The sequence below is a fragment of the Aythya ferina genome (assembly GCF_964211825.1).
Source record: "Aythya ferina genome assembly, chromosome: 12".
Taxonomy (NCBI): domain Eukaryota; kingdom Metazoa; phylum Chordata; class Aves; order Anseriformes; family Anatidae; genus Aythya; species Aythya ferina.
In genome coordinates this window covers 11,178,997-11,192,701 of record NC_140308.1, presented here as the reverse complement: position 1 = coordinate 11,192,701, position 13,705 = coordinate 11,178,997, and the positions used below count along the sequence as shown (strand labels likewise).

The 13,705-nt window shown below is 55.4% G+C and overlaps 2 protein-coding genes across 5 annotated transcripts; one reads left to right on the top strand and one right to left on the bottom strand.

Annotated features, from left to right (window-relative positions):
• Window positions 1–42: 42 nt before the first annotated feature.
• On the top strand, window positions 43–6,596 carry LOC311443575 (uromodulin-like). 2 transcript variants are annotated; one of them, XM_084533864.1, is made up of 9 exons: window positions 43–75; window positions 1,277–1,343; window positions 1,876–2,043; window positions 2,784–2,989; window positions 3,713–3,873; window positions 4,410–4,655; window positions 5,264–5,423; window positions 5,609–5,753; window positions 6,458–6,596. In XM_084533864.1, exons 1-9 carry the CDS (start codon window positions 73–75, stop codon window positions 6,556–6,558), a joined length of 1,257 nt encoding a protein of 418 aa, XP_084389990.1. In that variant the 5' UTR covers window positions 43–72; the 3' UTR covers window positions 6,559–6,596. The 2 variants fall into 2 exon arrangements, with proteins under 2 accessions (XP_084389990.1, XP_084389991.1); XM_084533865.1 differs by lacking the exon at window positions 43–75 and having other exon boundaries at window positions 1,289–1,343; window positions 2,767–2,989.
• A 706-nt stretch (window positions 6,597–7,302) lies between these two features.
• On the bottom strand, window positions 7,303–13,519 carry ADGRG3 (adhesion G protein-coupled receptor G3). Of its 3 annotated transcripts, none has more exons than XM_084533424.1 (13): window positions 13,391–13,519; window positions 12,810–12,839; window positions 12,573–12,735; window positions 12,363–12,477; window positions 11,701–11,841; window positions 11,459–11,581; window positions 11,346–11,385; window positions 10,811–10,911; window positions 10,210–10,322; window positions 9,672–9,964; window positions 9,292–9,385; window positions 8,479–8,765; window positions 7,303–8,222 (listed from the first exon to the last, which is right to left on the bottom strand). In XM_084533424.1, exons 1-13 carry the CDS (start codon window positions 13,437–13,439, stop codon window positions 8,107–8,109), a joined length of 1,665 nt encoding a protein of 554 aa, XP_084389550.1. In that variant the 5' UTR covers window positions 13,440–13,519; the 3' UTR covers window positions 7,303–8,106. The 3 variants fall into 3 exon arrangements, with proteins under 3 accessions (XP_084389550.1, XP_084389551.1, XP_084389552.1); XM_084533425.1 differs by having other exon boundaries at window positions 11,495–11,581; XM_084533426.1 differs by lacking the exons at window positions 8,479–8,765; window positions 9,292–9,385.
• Between the last annotated feature and the right edge of the window lie 186 nt (window positions 13,520–13,705).

Genomic DNA, 13,705 nt, shown 5'->3' with positions numbered 1-13,705 from the left:
ATAAAGCTGGCAGCGGGAAGTGCAAGGAGGACCCAGCCTGCTGTGTGTAGATGAGCTTGGAGTGGTCTGACAATGGTGAGTGGGATGAGAACAGGTGAGAGCTTTGCATTGAGGCTGCTGCAGCCATGGGTGGCTCTTCCAGGAAGGGGCTTTGCAAGCGGAGGCACCTCCTATTTTACAGAAGCAGAGGGCAGAGCTTCCCAGGTTTGCCAGGGTTGTCATACTGAGCTGGGAACAAGCCAGTATCTGCCAGCAGTATGGCCCTGGCAGCAGCAGGGACCAGTTTTCCACTCAGGGATTGTGCCATGGGAGCCATGCCCCCACGGCAGATGGGGCTCTGCATGCCCAGGGTTTTGTAGAATTGGTGCTTTGTGAACCATCTCTGCTTTGCTGCAGTGAGTGAGGAGCACGGCTGGGAATAAACCCTCCTTGCACAGACTTCTGGTGGTCACAGCTGCTCAGCGTAAACCTGGGGAAATATATGATTCGCTGCCAGACCACAGTGGAGCTTTTGGCCTTACTTTGCCCTGCCCTGGGGCCATGTGCAGTGAGCAGGGCAGCAGCACGTCAGAGCCACTAGCCCCAGGTGACCCATATCCATGGCTGTGATGAGACTCCAATGTCTGGGACTCATCCAACACCATGCCATTAATTTCTCTAAAGAAACACGTTATCTGGCCTGGTGGGGGAGACTGACTTTATCTGTGGCTTCATGGCATAAATTTTAGTTGTGTTCAAGGTTGTGGTTGTTTTTGCTTTTTTAATCCCATTGTCTCCATTGTTGTGGATATACGTTAACGGCAGAGATGCTTTTGCAAATCCTAACTGTTCAAATGAAAGCTATGGCTGGAGTGGGAAGAGAGAGATTCCTTTTCTCTGTTGGGAGCTTGGACTGATGCCTCAGCTGTGCGGTTTTACTCAGAGTGCCTGTTCATGCTGAAATATGGCTTCATCATTGCCAGCACATCCCTGCTGTCTGAGATCTTGTTACTCCCACCCCTTCTTTCTGGACTATCCCTTTTGGGTTCAGCTATATGCTACCTAAATTCAGGACAGTAGCTGGCCATTGCATTATTCTGGGTTGGGATGGGATTGTTGATTTTGCCCCTTGGGATAGGAAATTACTTCATACCATTGAACCTGTAGTTTTTGGAGAAAATACAGTGCCGAAATTATCATACCCATGCTTGAGGGTTGGCTTTTTCTGAATGATTGCAAACATTGCCAGTGAGCATGCTGAAAACCTTAGTTACCCAGAGCCTGCTTGTTTTTACAGGAAGGGACTGTGACACATTTGCTGCTGGTCTCTGCCCTATGCCTGGCTTGCTGTGAAGGCAACAAGAGTGAGTCTCATTGTGTACTGTCCCTGCTGGGTCACAGACAGGTAGTATGGAAAGGGGAGGTGGAAGCCTCACCTGATCTGTGTTCAGGTTCCTCATACAAGGACTGCCGAAAACTGCTAAAGGGGGATGAGGGAGCAATGCTCAGGAGGGCACGAAATGGCATATAAGAGCTGTCAAAACAGGTAGAAACTTCGGACTCTCCATCCAGCCAGCCACATATGGTATATAACCTATGGAGATAGGCACAGATGCTGTGATGTGCCACCACTCTCCATGCTAGCTGATGCTACCTTCTGAGCTCCAATCCAGATTATGCCCATTCTGGGGAGGTCTACTATGCTCTTGATCACATCCTCGCAGGTGTGCCAAGGCAGCAGCTTTTTCCTGAGATTTGGTGGCATGGTGGCAGGGTCCCTGCTTTTGCTCTGAGTGAGGATCTCAGCCCTTGAGAGCAGTGGGGCAAATTCACTTTTGTGTCTCTCGTAGGGCAAATGTTACAGCATTGATCTTGTTTGTGTTGCCTTCACTGCAGGTGAGCTGGTGAGCCCTCACAGCTTGAGGGAAGGTTTTGCCCTGCGTCCCAAGAGGAACTCAGACACCTGCCTGCTGAACCCATGCCAACACCAGGGGGAGTGCCAGATGGTGGAGGACAGACCCATTTGCAGCTGCAAACCTGGCTTCACGGGGGCGTTGTGCCAAGGTAGTGTTGGGGGTGCTGGTGAGCTCAGTCTGCCCACAGGCACCAAAGAGAAGGGTAACAAGCAGGGTGCGCTGGTGTTACCACTGTGGACCCCAGGAGTACCTCCCAGCTCTTGGTTTGGGTGCATCCCCCCACCTCTGCCACCCTGTCCTGACTACAGTTTGATAAAAGACCCAGTCACAAGCCATTTCCTTCCTCCCCAACAGACTTAATTCCTGTAAGAAGGAAACCTTTGCTGTGGTGTAGCCCTATCAGGGCAACAAGGCATACTGCAGAGCACAGCTGCCTTGCAGCCACACAGGCTCCAGCACAGCTACAGTGCAGGCTTCTTTCAGACACTGGTCAAAATTGTGCCTTGTTCATCTGAAATTGAGGATCTCTGTTACTGCCTGGTTACCTTGGCAGACTGCAGCAATTCTGTAGATGACTCACCTGAAGGGACCAGACCCATGACATCTGCCTGTGGTGTCTTGAGTTTGAGGGCTGTGTCCATTCAGAGTATCAGCAGCTGTGGACTTGTGCAGGTGTCAGGCAACTATCAGAAAACTACTCGTTAACTTCTGTGCATTTCCAAAGGTTTGTCTCTAGCTTTTGCCCAGTGTCTCTGAAGACCCCTACCAGCAGCCTCCCACAAAGCTGGGGTGAGGGTTTGCTGAGCTCAGTGGGACTGTGCCGTTCCATGGCTGACCTAGGGCTCCCTCAGGCCTCTTATTGCTATTGCAGATGGCTTTTTCCCCCAGATGTTGTACTAAAATTGGCCTGCGAGGAAGAACACATGAAGATGATGGTGAGGAAGGAGGTGTTTGAACTCTTGAAAATCCCCCTGGAACTTGTCCACTTGAAGAACCAGGCATGCAAGGTTTCAGAAAGGGAAGAAGAGGGCGAGCGGTTTTTTGCAGCCACTCTCACAGGTGAAAATCACACTGCCTGTGGATCAATAATTCAGGTGAGGATCCAGCACAGATTCTTTGCATAGTTTTGAAGCCATGAGAGGAACAGACATGCTGAGTGGGGACAGCAGGGGAAAGCCATGGAGACTTTTCCTTTTGTATCTGGCACTGTGAAGTTCTCTTTCCCCTTGATATGCTTCTCTGGGGGTGGGGGAGGTGCTATCAGAAAGCTCTTCTGCCTCCACCAAACCACTGCTGGCAGCACATCTTGTCATGTTCAGCAGAGCATGGAAGTCTCAGTGTATTCTTTAGGAGCTGATAACAGGCTTCCGCTTTCTGGCACGAACTTCTGAGCTCTGCAGTCCTGGCTGTAACCCCTTGGTACATCACTTAATTCTTTAGAAATGCACTGTACTGGTGGGATCTGTCACTAGCCAGGAGATGGGTTTGACCCAGCCACTGTCCCCAGAGGCTGTGGGTTGCTTTCTGCCTGGGAAGGGGGCCCACTGCACAGGGCTCTGCAGACTCTCCTGGAGAACCTGACAGGTTCTCATGGACCAGGGAGGGTGCTGAGGAACTGGTGATTCATCTCTGTCCTGCACAGGAGGGCTATCACCTCTGGTCTGTGTGCTGCCTCCTGCCTCCTCTGGTGGTGGCTGCCAGTAGCCCCTGGACATGGGATTTGAAGCCTGATGGCCTCAAGCAGCTACAGCTGAGTTGCTGAGCTCTGTGTATGGACTGAGGCATGGTCTGGACACCTTGTTTCTGTGTCATTCCAGCAAAACCACTCCCATGTGTCATACGCGAACGTCATCGAGTCAGAGCGGGAAGTTCACGGGAATGTGATCTCCCGGAGTTTTCAGCTGGAGGTGCATTTCTCCTGCGTCTATGCCTATGAGCAGGTGGTGAAGGTGCCCTTTGCTCTCACCGCTGTCGACAAGTGAGTGGTTCCTTCTCACCTTGCTGCTGACAGTATATTTGAGTTTGTGGGAAAATAGCTGCCTTTAATGAGATGGTTTGCAAAAGCCCTGTGGAGCCACCAGAGAGCGCTGAGAACAATATCACATCAGGGTACCTCTCTCTCTGTCCAGAGAGGGCCCAAATATAGTTTTTCAAGATAATGTTTGGGCTTGGGACAGGGGCATGTAGAATCTACCTTTCTGCTATTCTCCAAAAAATAAAGTGGGCACTGGAACATGCTCACTGTGGAGGTGCAGGTTGGAACCTGTGGGTGGCCTTCTAGCCCTCACTGACCAGCATCTCTGTGGGAACCCCCAGAGCTCTGCACACACTGTGGAGCTGCCCTTGCCCCTATCTGCACATAGTGCAGATGGACAAGCCCAACTCTTAGCAAGGCTGTACTTGAGAGTGGGAAAATGCCCAGGGTCAGCAACCTGGAGGAACCTGTGCCAGCACTGTGGGCCTGACTGAGCTCCTGCCTTCTTGTTGTGCTCATGAGCTTTCCTCTCCTCTCAGGCTGGTGCAGTTCGTGGTCAAAGAAGGGCACTTCAATGTCAGCATGCGGCTGTACAAGACTCCCTCCTACCTCCAGCCCTATCACCCGCCAAACACAGCTGTCCCCATCACAGACACACTCTATGCCATGCTGAAGATAGAAGGACAGCATCAGCTCCGATACTTCCTCCTGAGTGTTGAGGACTGCTGGGCCACACCAAGTTCAGATCCCTACCAGGATGTGCGGCATGAGCTCATTGAGCAGGGGTGAGCAGCGTTACCCTAGCACTCCCAGTCTCTGTGCCACAGGCACCATGAGCACAGTTGCCCGTCTTTGTGGGCTGCTGAGGACAAGTTGTTTGTGAGGGAGCTGTGAGCAGTGACACCATTAAATGCTTCCCAGGCCTGATGAGCTCTCAGACTGCTCTGAATTTAGCCCTCCCACACTCTCTTCTAACCCTCATCTAACTTCAGGATGTCCAGCATCACTCTTGGCTGGCTGGGGAGGCAAAGGGCAAGGAGGGATGCAGACAGCCTTTGATATGCGGAAAGGTGGCTGTGGCCAAGCTGAAGTTGGTAACGTGGATATGTGGGATGTAGACCACAACCAGGCTCACTCCCACTTTACCCAGTGGTGATGGCCCCACAGAGCCAGGTATGAAACAGCTCCTTCACTGGTGGGAGCTCCAGCCTGGGCTGGGCATGATACACAGTGCTAAGGGAATGCATCCCCATGGGTACCCAGACACAAATGATGCTGTCCAGTTCTGCCTGGGGGCTGCACCTGGTCCCCATGTCCCTGCTGGTGTCCCAGGCCAGGATGTACTCCCTTCTTTTCTGCCTGCTGACTCATCCATCATGTCCCCATGTCCCAGGTGTCCCCACGACGAGACCGTGACGTACCTGAATGCCATAGGAGAGAGCACTACCGCCAAGTTCAGCTTCCAGATGTTTCAGTTTGTGGGGTACTCTGAGGTGTTCCTGCACTGCCGTGTCCGGCTGTGTCTCCCCGACAGTCCTGAGCCCTGTGCCAAGGTGAGCTTTCTCAGCCATGCAGGGCCCGCTGCTTGTGGAAAGGGTTCTTTCAGAACCACCTCCTTTCCCATGCTCTAGGGGCTTGACGGGGCAGAGTATCAGGACAGCTCTTCCTCTTTGCCCTATGGGTTGCACTGCTCTCCTGCCCTCTGGTCCTACCTCCTTTCTCTTGGCTGTGTTGGCAGCAATGCCCCAGACACTGGAGGAGCAAGCGGGCACTGGCGGATGACTACAATAAGATTGTCTCCTACGGGCCCATCCACCTGCTGGCTGCTCCTTCCTTGGAAGCAGAGAGCCATCACTCCAGGGCTGACCACCAGGATGTGCAGGGTACGTATGATGCTCCTGGGAGGACAGGAGCAGTTCTCAAACCCTTGCCACTGTCTGGGTAATGTCACATTATTACAAAGAGCTTCTAAAGTCACTGCCCTGCATAGGACCGTGGAGCTTTTCAAGTATCACATCCACACATGGCGTGCTCCAGAAGTCACACCAGCACAGGGGTTAGCTCTGTGTAAGGGGTTCCCACAGAAGGCACAGGTCAAGCTGAGCAGAGAAGTGGGGCTGGAAGGATCTAAGAGCCAGAAGGCTGTGGGTATAGCACCCAAGGTGTGGAAGGCTGGGTTTTCACGGTGGTGGACTCTGAATCAACCCAGCAAGTCAGGATCTTTCCAAGCACCAGGGTCAATCTAGGAGATCTAAGCAGCAGTCCAGGAACAGGGCTGGGGAGAAACCTGCTGACAGTATGGCTTGGAGCAAGCATGAAGTCCAGGCATGATTTTAAATGGAAACCCTGGGCAGCAGGTGGGTGGAGGCCCAAGGTGAGGCTGGTGGGGGTGACCAAGTCCTGTTAGTGCCCTCAGGGATCCCCAGTATCCCAGCTCTGGTGGTTCTTGCCCTTCACAGGCAATAGCCTCCTCTTCTGCTTGCCTCCTGCCCCCAAACACATCCCACTGGCCTGTAGAAACCATGCCAGGAGCCATGGCCAGCTGAGGAGAGCCAGACCTGTAACCAACCTTTCCTCTCTTTGGCAGAACCCAACCTGTGGCTCCCTGGAGGCCTCATCCTGCTGTGTGTGCTTGGTGTGTTCGCCGTGGCTGCTGCAACTGTCAGCATGAGGAGGCGGACACTGTAGAAAATGGCTGTTTCCAAATAAACATAGCAGTAGCAGAGAGACTCTTGTCTGCATCTTTACAGGGGTTCTGGTGAAGGAGATTCAAATGGTGCTCAAAGGATAAGCCACATCAGAACATTTCTATTCTCTGTCATATCCCTTGGACCTTCTCATCCCCTCCTGGCCCACAATGAAACAAGCACTCAGGAAAGCTGAGATACAGGGGCTGCTCCAGGGGGATGAGATGAGGTGCCTCATGGGGTCTGGCTCCTGGGAGGTAGGGCATGCTGTTGGGCTTTTCAGAATCCAGCAACCCAGCAAGCCCTGTCTGCAGGCTTAGCCTAGAGAGCAAATAGAGCCACAAGATTTTTTTTCACAGACTTTCTTACTCTGGGTTGGCTTTGGAAGGGGCAGGCATCCCTGCACAGAGCAGGGGAACATGGTGTTTCTAAAATGGCCCCATCTATAGAGAACAAATTACCGGAAACCTTCAGTGGAGAGGAAGAAGGTTTCTGCTTTTCTCCTCCCCAGAATGAGTCACACAGGCATGTACGGAGAGGGAGCTCTTTGCCCACCAGAACTGGACTTTGTGCAGTTCTTGGTGTCACAGCATGCATGTGTATGTGCATATACAGATCTCTCTTCCTTCTAAATGACAGCAAATTGCTAGAAAGATTTTAGGTCACTTATACATCCCTAAAATGAATAAAATAATAAACATTGTTGACTTGTAAACATCAAAGACTAAATCCGTAGTGCTTAGACAACTAGCAAAGTTTTAATGCTAAAACAGACGTGGATTGGACAAGACAGCTGTTTTCTCTGAGATGACGGGTGTTGACTTGCACACACAGATGTAATACAGCATGGAGGGGACAGCGCAGCTTGGGGAGCAGCCACAGCTGGCTGAGGGTATAGGGGATGCAGCACCCTTGTGCCCAGTGGGCCAAAGTGTGGTGTCCTCATGGAAATTGCTACTAGCTGCAGTGTTCTGCAGGAGACAAGCGCAGCAGATCCACTGCCTGAAGAATTATCCCAGGTTCATTTGGAGAGGCCGTATTGTAAAGATGCTTGGTGGATTAACCTCTTTTGCTAATTCTCAGACCTGACCCTCATGGGGTCTGCAGAGTCCGGGTACAGCAGGAAAACCCACCCCTGGGCTGGTCCAGTGCCCCAGTCCATCTTCTGGGAATTATGGGCAAAGATCAGCATGGCCCCATCCAGGATGAAGGTAGCCAGCTCATGGGCCACAGCAAGAGTCCCTGGGGAACAAGATCAGAGCAATTCTGAGGTCACGAAGCCTGCAGGGACTTTGGCAGAAGGGCAGTGTTGGGATTCCTTGCACCAAGGTGCTGTGTGCTGCCCAAGGCAGGCCCCCAGGAGCAAAAGGACAAAGCAAAAAGTCCCGCTGGGGTGGATCAAACCCAATGAAGGATAAACTGAGGTATTGGTGAGGGCCAGGACCACACTGGTCAGCTGGGGTGCTTGTCCTCCACAGGGAGCTGTGTCCTGCAGGCTGGAAGCTTGCGGGCAGCAAGTGCGCTCACTGGGAGGAAGTCCAGCCAGCAGCTATCCCTGCGACACAGCCATGGTTCTGTCGTTCTTCGTGATGTGGGAGAGGGAGTTTGTGGTCTCCTCCATCTTTGGGTAGTAGAGGACAACCAGCCAGATGAAGATGAAGAGGCCTGCAGGGGAAGGAAGAAGGACACTCAGCATTGGCAGAGAGAGGGTCTCCTCTGGGTGCTTCTCCAACCTCTGCACAGCACAGCACTGGTGGCTGGGACCCATTGGTGGGGTCACTCTGCTCCCTGCTAAAGGGGAGCCAGACAGTGCCAGTGCCTTGGGACCCCAGTCAACCACTGCCAAGCTTGCTCTTGCCTCCCATGTCTTCCCAGCCCAGCCCTGGGAGCCAGCACGCTAGAGCTTCAAGCTGTCTCTGACCTTGGAGGGAGTTCAGGATGGCAGAGAGGTAGAGCATAAGCACTGAGGAGCTGCCATAGCTGAGGAATGTCAGCGCCCAGGTGACTCCCAGCAGGCAGAAAAGCCCCACAACTGCCAGGGCCCCCCTCCAGGCTTTGCAGTGCCCCTGCACCGTTCCAGTGTTCCACAGGTGGCAGTTCTTCCAGGCTACCACCCCGAAGATGACTGTGTTGAAGAGGAAGACAAGGCCGAAATAGCCACAGTTCGTGATGTAGTGGACAAGGACGTGTTCAGAATTGATCCAGCACCTGAAATGAGACAACTGCAATGTCTCCAGCAGATCTGCTACCCCCACCTCCATGGCAGCACCCACAAGAGCCCCCCATGGTCTCCTCCAGAGGACTTGTTTGGAGATGCCCTCATTGCTAGTGTGATTTTTTCCAAGGCCAGGATGAAGCATGGGGGACAGCAGGGCAGAGGAAGAGGAAGCCCAGGGAAACTCCAGGTGGACCTGGGACATCCTTTGTGTCCTGGAGGCCTGTGGGCATGACTAAGGAGGCTTGGTGAGACTGCCCAGCTGCTCCTGCCCACCCTAAGGTTCCATCTGTGGCTGTGCATTCCCAGTACTGGGTGCCTGTAGCCAGAGTGCTGTTGCACGACGGTTACCACAGCTCAGTTTTAATCAAGATTAGGAAAGAGGAAGCATTGTGCAAAGCTGAACAGGGTGGACACAAAAACCACACAGCTGCACTCCCAGCAGGACAAGGTCACTGTTCCCTATGCTGAAGGGCCACCCAACCCCTGTGGGCAGTGGTATGAGGCCATGCCACGCACAGGTGGACTACAGTCTGGTGGTCCATCGTCCGAATGTTGTATTTTCCATAGCTGCCAACGGCTCCTGCCACAGCCACCACCAGAGCAGGGAAGCCTGAAGAACAAAGGAGACCATTGTGGGGTAGGCTGGGGAGGCAAGGGGGTCACTTACAGTGCCTGGGCTGGGGAGAGCAGGGGTGGGAAGGAAGACCCCAGCAGATCATGGGGTCATCAGGAGATGGTGTCTGTAGGAGCTGCCCCGAATTCCCGTGGGCAACGCCACTCACTGTGCTGAGCCTGGATGGGGGCTTACACTCTCTGTCACTGCAGAGCCCTGTCCCCGCTGGCTGTAACCCACTCACCCTCTTGCCCTCTGGGGTGGCCCAACAACCAGTGCTCACCCCATCCGACGAGGCACAGCTTTGCCAGGTAGTGGTGTATGTAGGTGCCAAGGACCTTGATGAAGAGAAGGTAGAGATGACAGCCTTCCAGCGCAGTCCAGGTGAAGCAGCAGAGCAGGCAGTAGTGAGTGAGCCCCCCCAGGGCACTGCACAGCCCCGGCATGGCCCTGCTGGAGACCCCACTGTTGAGCAGGAAAGCCAGGTTGAGCAGCAGCAGGCTGCTGACCAGGTTCATGTGAAGCCCCAGGTTGGTGCAGAGGCTCTCCTCAGACCTGAATTGCTGGTAGTTGCACCTGGCAGGGAGCAGAAAAGACCGGGGACACAGCTGAGGGGGGCAGAGGGGGCCCACACACCGTGGGGAGGGTCACAGCAGGCACGGCCAGTGTCAGGGGAGAGGAGCATCCCCTGGCCCCGGCCCCAACCTGGGGGTCACCCCTTACCCCAGAGGGTTCATGGAGATACACCAGGCCTGGGACTGCCCGTGTCCCTCCCACCCCCAAACCCATCCAGGGTCCATGGAGCCACTGGAACACCCTACCTTAAGAAAATATAGAAGGCAATGGTGAAGATGGAGAAAGCCACAGCCACCCCACAGCTGGTATTTGCCACAGCCACCACCGTCTGTGCCATGAACCTACCCAGAGCCGGGTTCTGCCAAACACATGCACCCTGGGTCAGATGGGCCCAAACCAACCTAGAAAACCTAGCTACAGCTGCAAGAACCACAGGGCTGCGTGGGGTCCTGCAGCACAGGAGGAGAACTCCCGGTGAGGTGCTGCAGGACCTCACAAGCCCAGAGCCCTCAGGTATTTCTCCAGGGAGAGTGGAGGGGGGAGTGGGTCTGAGGAGATGCAACCTCTCTCGAGGTATGGGCACAGGATGAGGGAAGGGCCCCTGAGTCTCAGTGCTCCCAGAGTCAGGCCACGTCCACCCTTTACATCCCCTACTGATATGCTCCTGCCTTCTAGGGCATGAAGCTGGGGCTGAGGTTCTTTTTAAGAAAGGCCTGGGCTTGCCTGGGAGCAGAAATGACTGTCTCTGTGCAGCTAGTGGTGACACTTGAGGGACCAAGTAGGTGAGGGATGGGCTGGCAGCATAGCCAGGGTAAAAGCAGGAGCTGTAGGGAATGGGGTTGTCACCAGGAGGAGGGTGAAGAAGGTGAGATGGTTGCAGGAACAGTCTGTCTGCTTGTCCCCAGGCACTGTGACACATCCTGTGGTGTTCCAGCCCCCTGCCTGCCCTGCAACCAGCACAGGGTGACAGCAGTGAGCACCAGGCAAGCATCCTCCAGCCAAGCCCTCCATCCCACCCCACAGAGACCCTCAAGCACAGGTGGGGGAGCTGCAATGCTTCTTGGTGGGAAGGAGGTGGGAGGACGGAGGCTGAGTGTGGCACACAGCGTGCCATGGATTGTCTGATAGCGCTGTGGCACCCCTGCCCAGCAGGAGCAGAGTGCTAGGGCCATGTCCCAGCAACAGAGCATTCCCAGCACAAAGCCCTCAGCATCCCCAGCTGACTCTACACAGCAGTGGGGACCCGACACAGTAGTGGACCCTTCACACCCTGGCCAGAGGCTTTTGGCAGCTCTGCAGGAGTATCCAGTGCCACCTCCTGCCAACTTTCTCCCACCCTGCTGCACCAGAGCCCTGCTCCTGACCCCAGCAAGACCAATACCTTGGTTGGGATCCCAGAAGACACACAGAGGGGTGACATTCTGCAAAGGGGAGAGTGGTGTGAGCCTGTGCCTCAGTGGACAGACAGGGAGAGGGAGGGCACATCCAGCTTACAGGGGGCAGCTGCCGGTGGGCGAAAGTGAGACGCACAGGGTCCTGCAGCCCAGAGATGTCCATATCCTCCACCACGATGCCCACCACAGTGTCATCCAAGACCTGCCCCGTCTGGTTGTCCTCCTGTTTGGGGCAGCGCTGGCTGAGCTGAGCTGGCAGCACGGTTCCTCACAGCCTCCTGGTGCTGCCAGCAGCATGTGCTGGTGGCTGGCACGGGGCTGGAAATGATAGAGAGCTCATACCTCGAACATGCCGAGCTGCTGGATGTCAAGGACTGTCACCACCACGTGTGCTGCCTGGCTGCCCAGGGACTGGAATATCTCCCGAGGGAGACGGATTTTGCCTGCTGTCCCCTCCTCCATCGAGCTGATTGTCATGGGGCCCTGCAGCAAGGAGCAGTGGTCTGGGGGTCTCTTGCAGGCAGCATCCCACTCAGCCACATCACCGCTCTCAGGACCCACCAGCCTTGCTCCAGGCACAAATTCAGCCCTGCTCAGGTGGGTTTTACTGAGCAAAACTCAGTAAAAAGCCAGGAGCCCGAGGGCAAACCCTTCTCACCAGTGCTCAACAGCCAAGGGGCAGACCCGAGGGCAGACCCCAGGGGGAGTCCCAGCCTGCTGTCACCCTGTGGGACATGGTCCCCTGGCATGTTTAAGCCATGCGAGCACCTTGGGACAGGCAGGAGGCACGCAATCTGACATTTTCCTCTAGGCTAGCTCCCTGGGGAATGATGGCCAAAGAGGCAGGGCTCTTCCACAGCGCACCCAGCTAGCCCAGCACGGGCTCAGCACGGGATGCTGGAGCTGCTGCAGGTCCAGGAAGCAACTGCAAGCATGGGGTGGAAGAAACGCGCCAAGGCCCATCCCACAGCGTGGGACCCCAGATGGCAGCAGTCACCCCTCACCTGATCTGGGGAGAAGGAGAAGAAGAGGTCGTGGGCCAGGTCTCTGCTGACGTTCAGATGTAGTGCCCGCAGCCCGTCCGTGCCGTTCAGTGTTGGCCCTGCCCTCTGCACCAACCTGGGGGGCAGGCAGGGCCGTGAGGCACCAGGGCACAGCAGGGCACTGCCCCGAGCAGCTCCAGGGCCCCGCGGTGCCACTACCTGAGCCACTACCTGAGCCAGCGTGCCTGCAGGCAGCGGCAGGCAGGGTGCATGGAGCGGCGCAGCTCCTCGCAGCGGCGGGGCAGGTTCAGGGGCAGGCCGGGGGCCTCGTTCCTCTCCTCTGGCTCCACCGTGATTTTGCAGCATACTTCGAGCCCGTCCCCCCGCTGCAGTGCTGCAGGAGGGGGTGGTGAGGCCCCAGCAGCAGCGGCATGGGGGCCATCGGGGCTAGGTGGGCTGGGGTCTCACCGGCACAGCTGTCCTGGCCTCGCACGGCGTCTGGGGAGCAAAACCTAGCGTCAGCCCCCCACCCTGCATGGAGATAGGTGCCAGTCTGAAACGAGCACACTCAGAGGCTCCCTGGCTGCCCTCTCTTGTGTTATTAAAGGCATGCCAGGCTTCAAAATGTGACGACAAATGTGGGAGCTGGTAGCTGCAAAGGCAACGCATCTGCCTTGATGTACCAGTACAGCCACCCCACCTGGGAGCCTCACAGGAGGGATCCCAGGCTGCGGGCACCATTCTAGATACCATGACTCATCCAGATCAGCACAGCACCCCACCCAGAAGCCCTGTCTGTGGCACAGGGCTCAGCCCTGTTGCTATAAGGCAGAGAGGAGGCTGTAGGGGAAAACCCCTCACCCTCCTCTTTCTCACATTTTTTTCTCCCAGCTCTTCACATTGCAGGACTAACTCTGTCTTGGACTACCCACACTTCATTCATTGTGTCTGGGGTGAAACACCACTGTGGTCTCTGGGTCACAGCCTTCCCACAGGACACATACAGAGGTGGTGACCTTGTCCCCTCCTCCCCCTCACCCACTACTCACCAGAAAGCAGCAGGAGCAGTAGAACTGTGTCCAGGTGCACGTGCTTCATGCTGCTTTGCAGGTATCCCAGCCACCCCAGGGCTGCTCTGCTCCTGTCCCAAGGCACTGCCCTTCTGCAGGCTCCCCCAGGGCTCGCAGCTTCTCCTGAGGCAACAGCCACGTACTCATTTCCTTTCTGCAATCCCCTTGCCCCTTTCTGTGGGTTGGCCAGTAACTTCCCACCTCAAGCTCACTGAAATAGTGCTGACGGTTACAGCTGCTTCGCCTCCCCAGTGGACTCCGGGCTCTATTTTTCTTTCCCTTCTCACCCTATCC

Excerpts from the sequence above, each read along its gene's own strand:
- LOC311443575 (XM_084533864.1), top strand. Across the intron at positions 1,344-1,875 it reads TTGCTGTGAAGGCAACAAGA|GTGAGCTGGTGAGCCCTCAC; the intron begins GTGAGTCTCATT and ends CCTTCACTGCAG. Across the intron at positions 2,990-3,712 it reads CCTGTGGATCAATAATTCAG|CAAAACCACTCCCATGTGTC; the intron begins GTGAGGATCCAG and ends GTGTCATTCCAG.
- ADGRG3 (XM_084533424.1), bottom strand. The coding sequence starts at position 13,439 with ATGAAGCACGTGCACCTGGACACAGTTCTACTGCTCCTGCTGCTTTCT. Across the intron at positions 11,582-11,700 it reads AGCAGCTCGGCATGTTCGAG|GAGGACAACCAGACGGGGCA; the intron begins GTATGAGCTCTC and ends TGCCCCAAACAG. Across the intron at positions 9,386-9,671 it reads GCTGTGCCTCGTCGGATGGG|GCTTCCCTGCTCTGGTGGTG; the intron begins GTGAGCACTGGT and ends TTTGTTCTTCAG.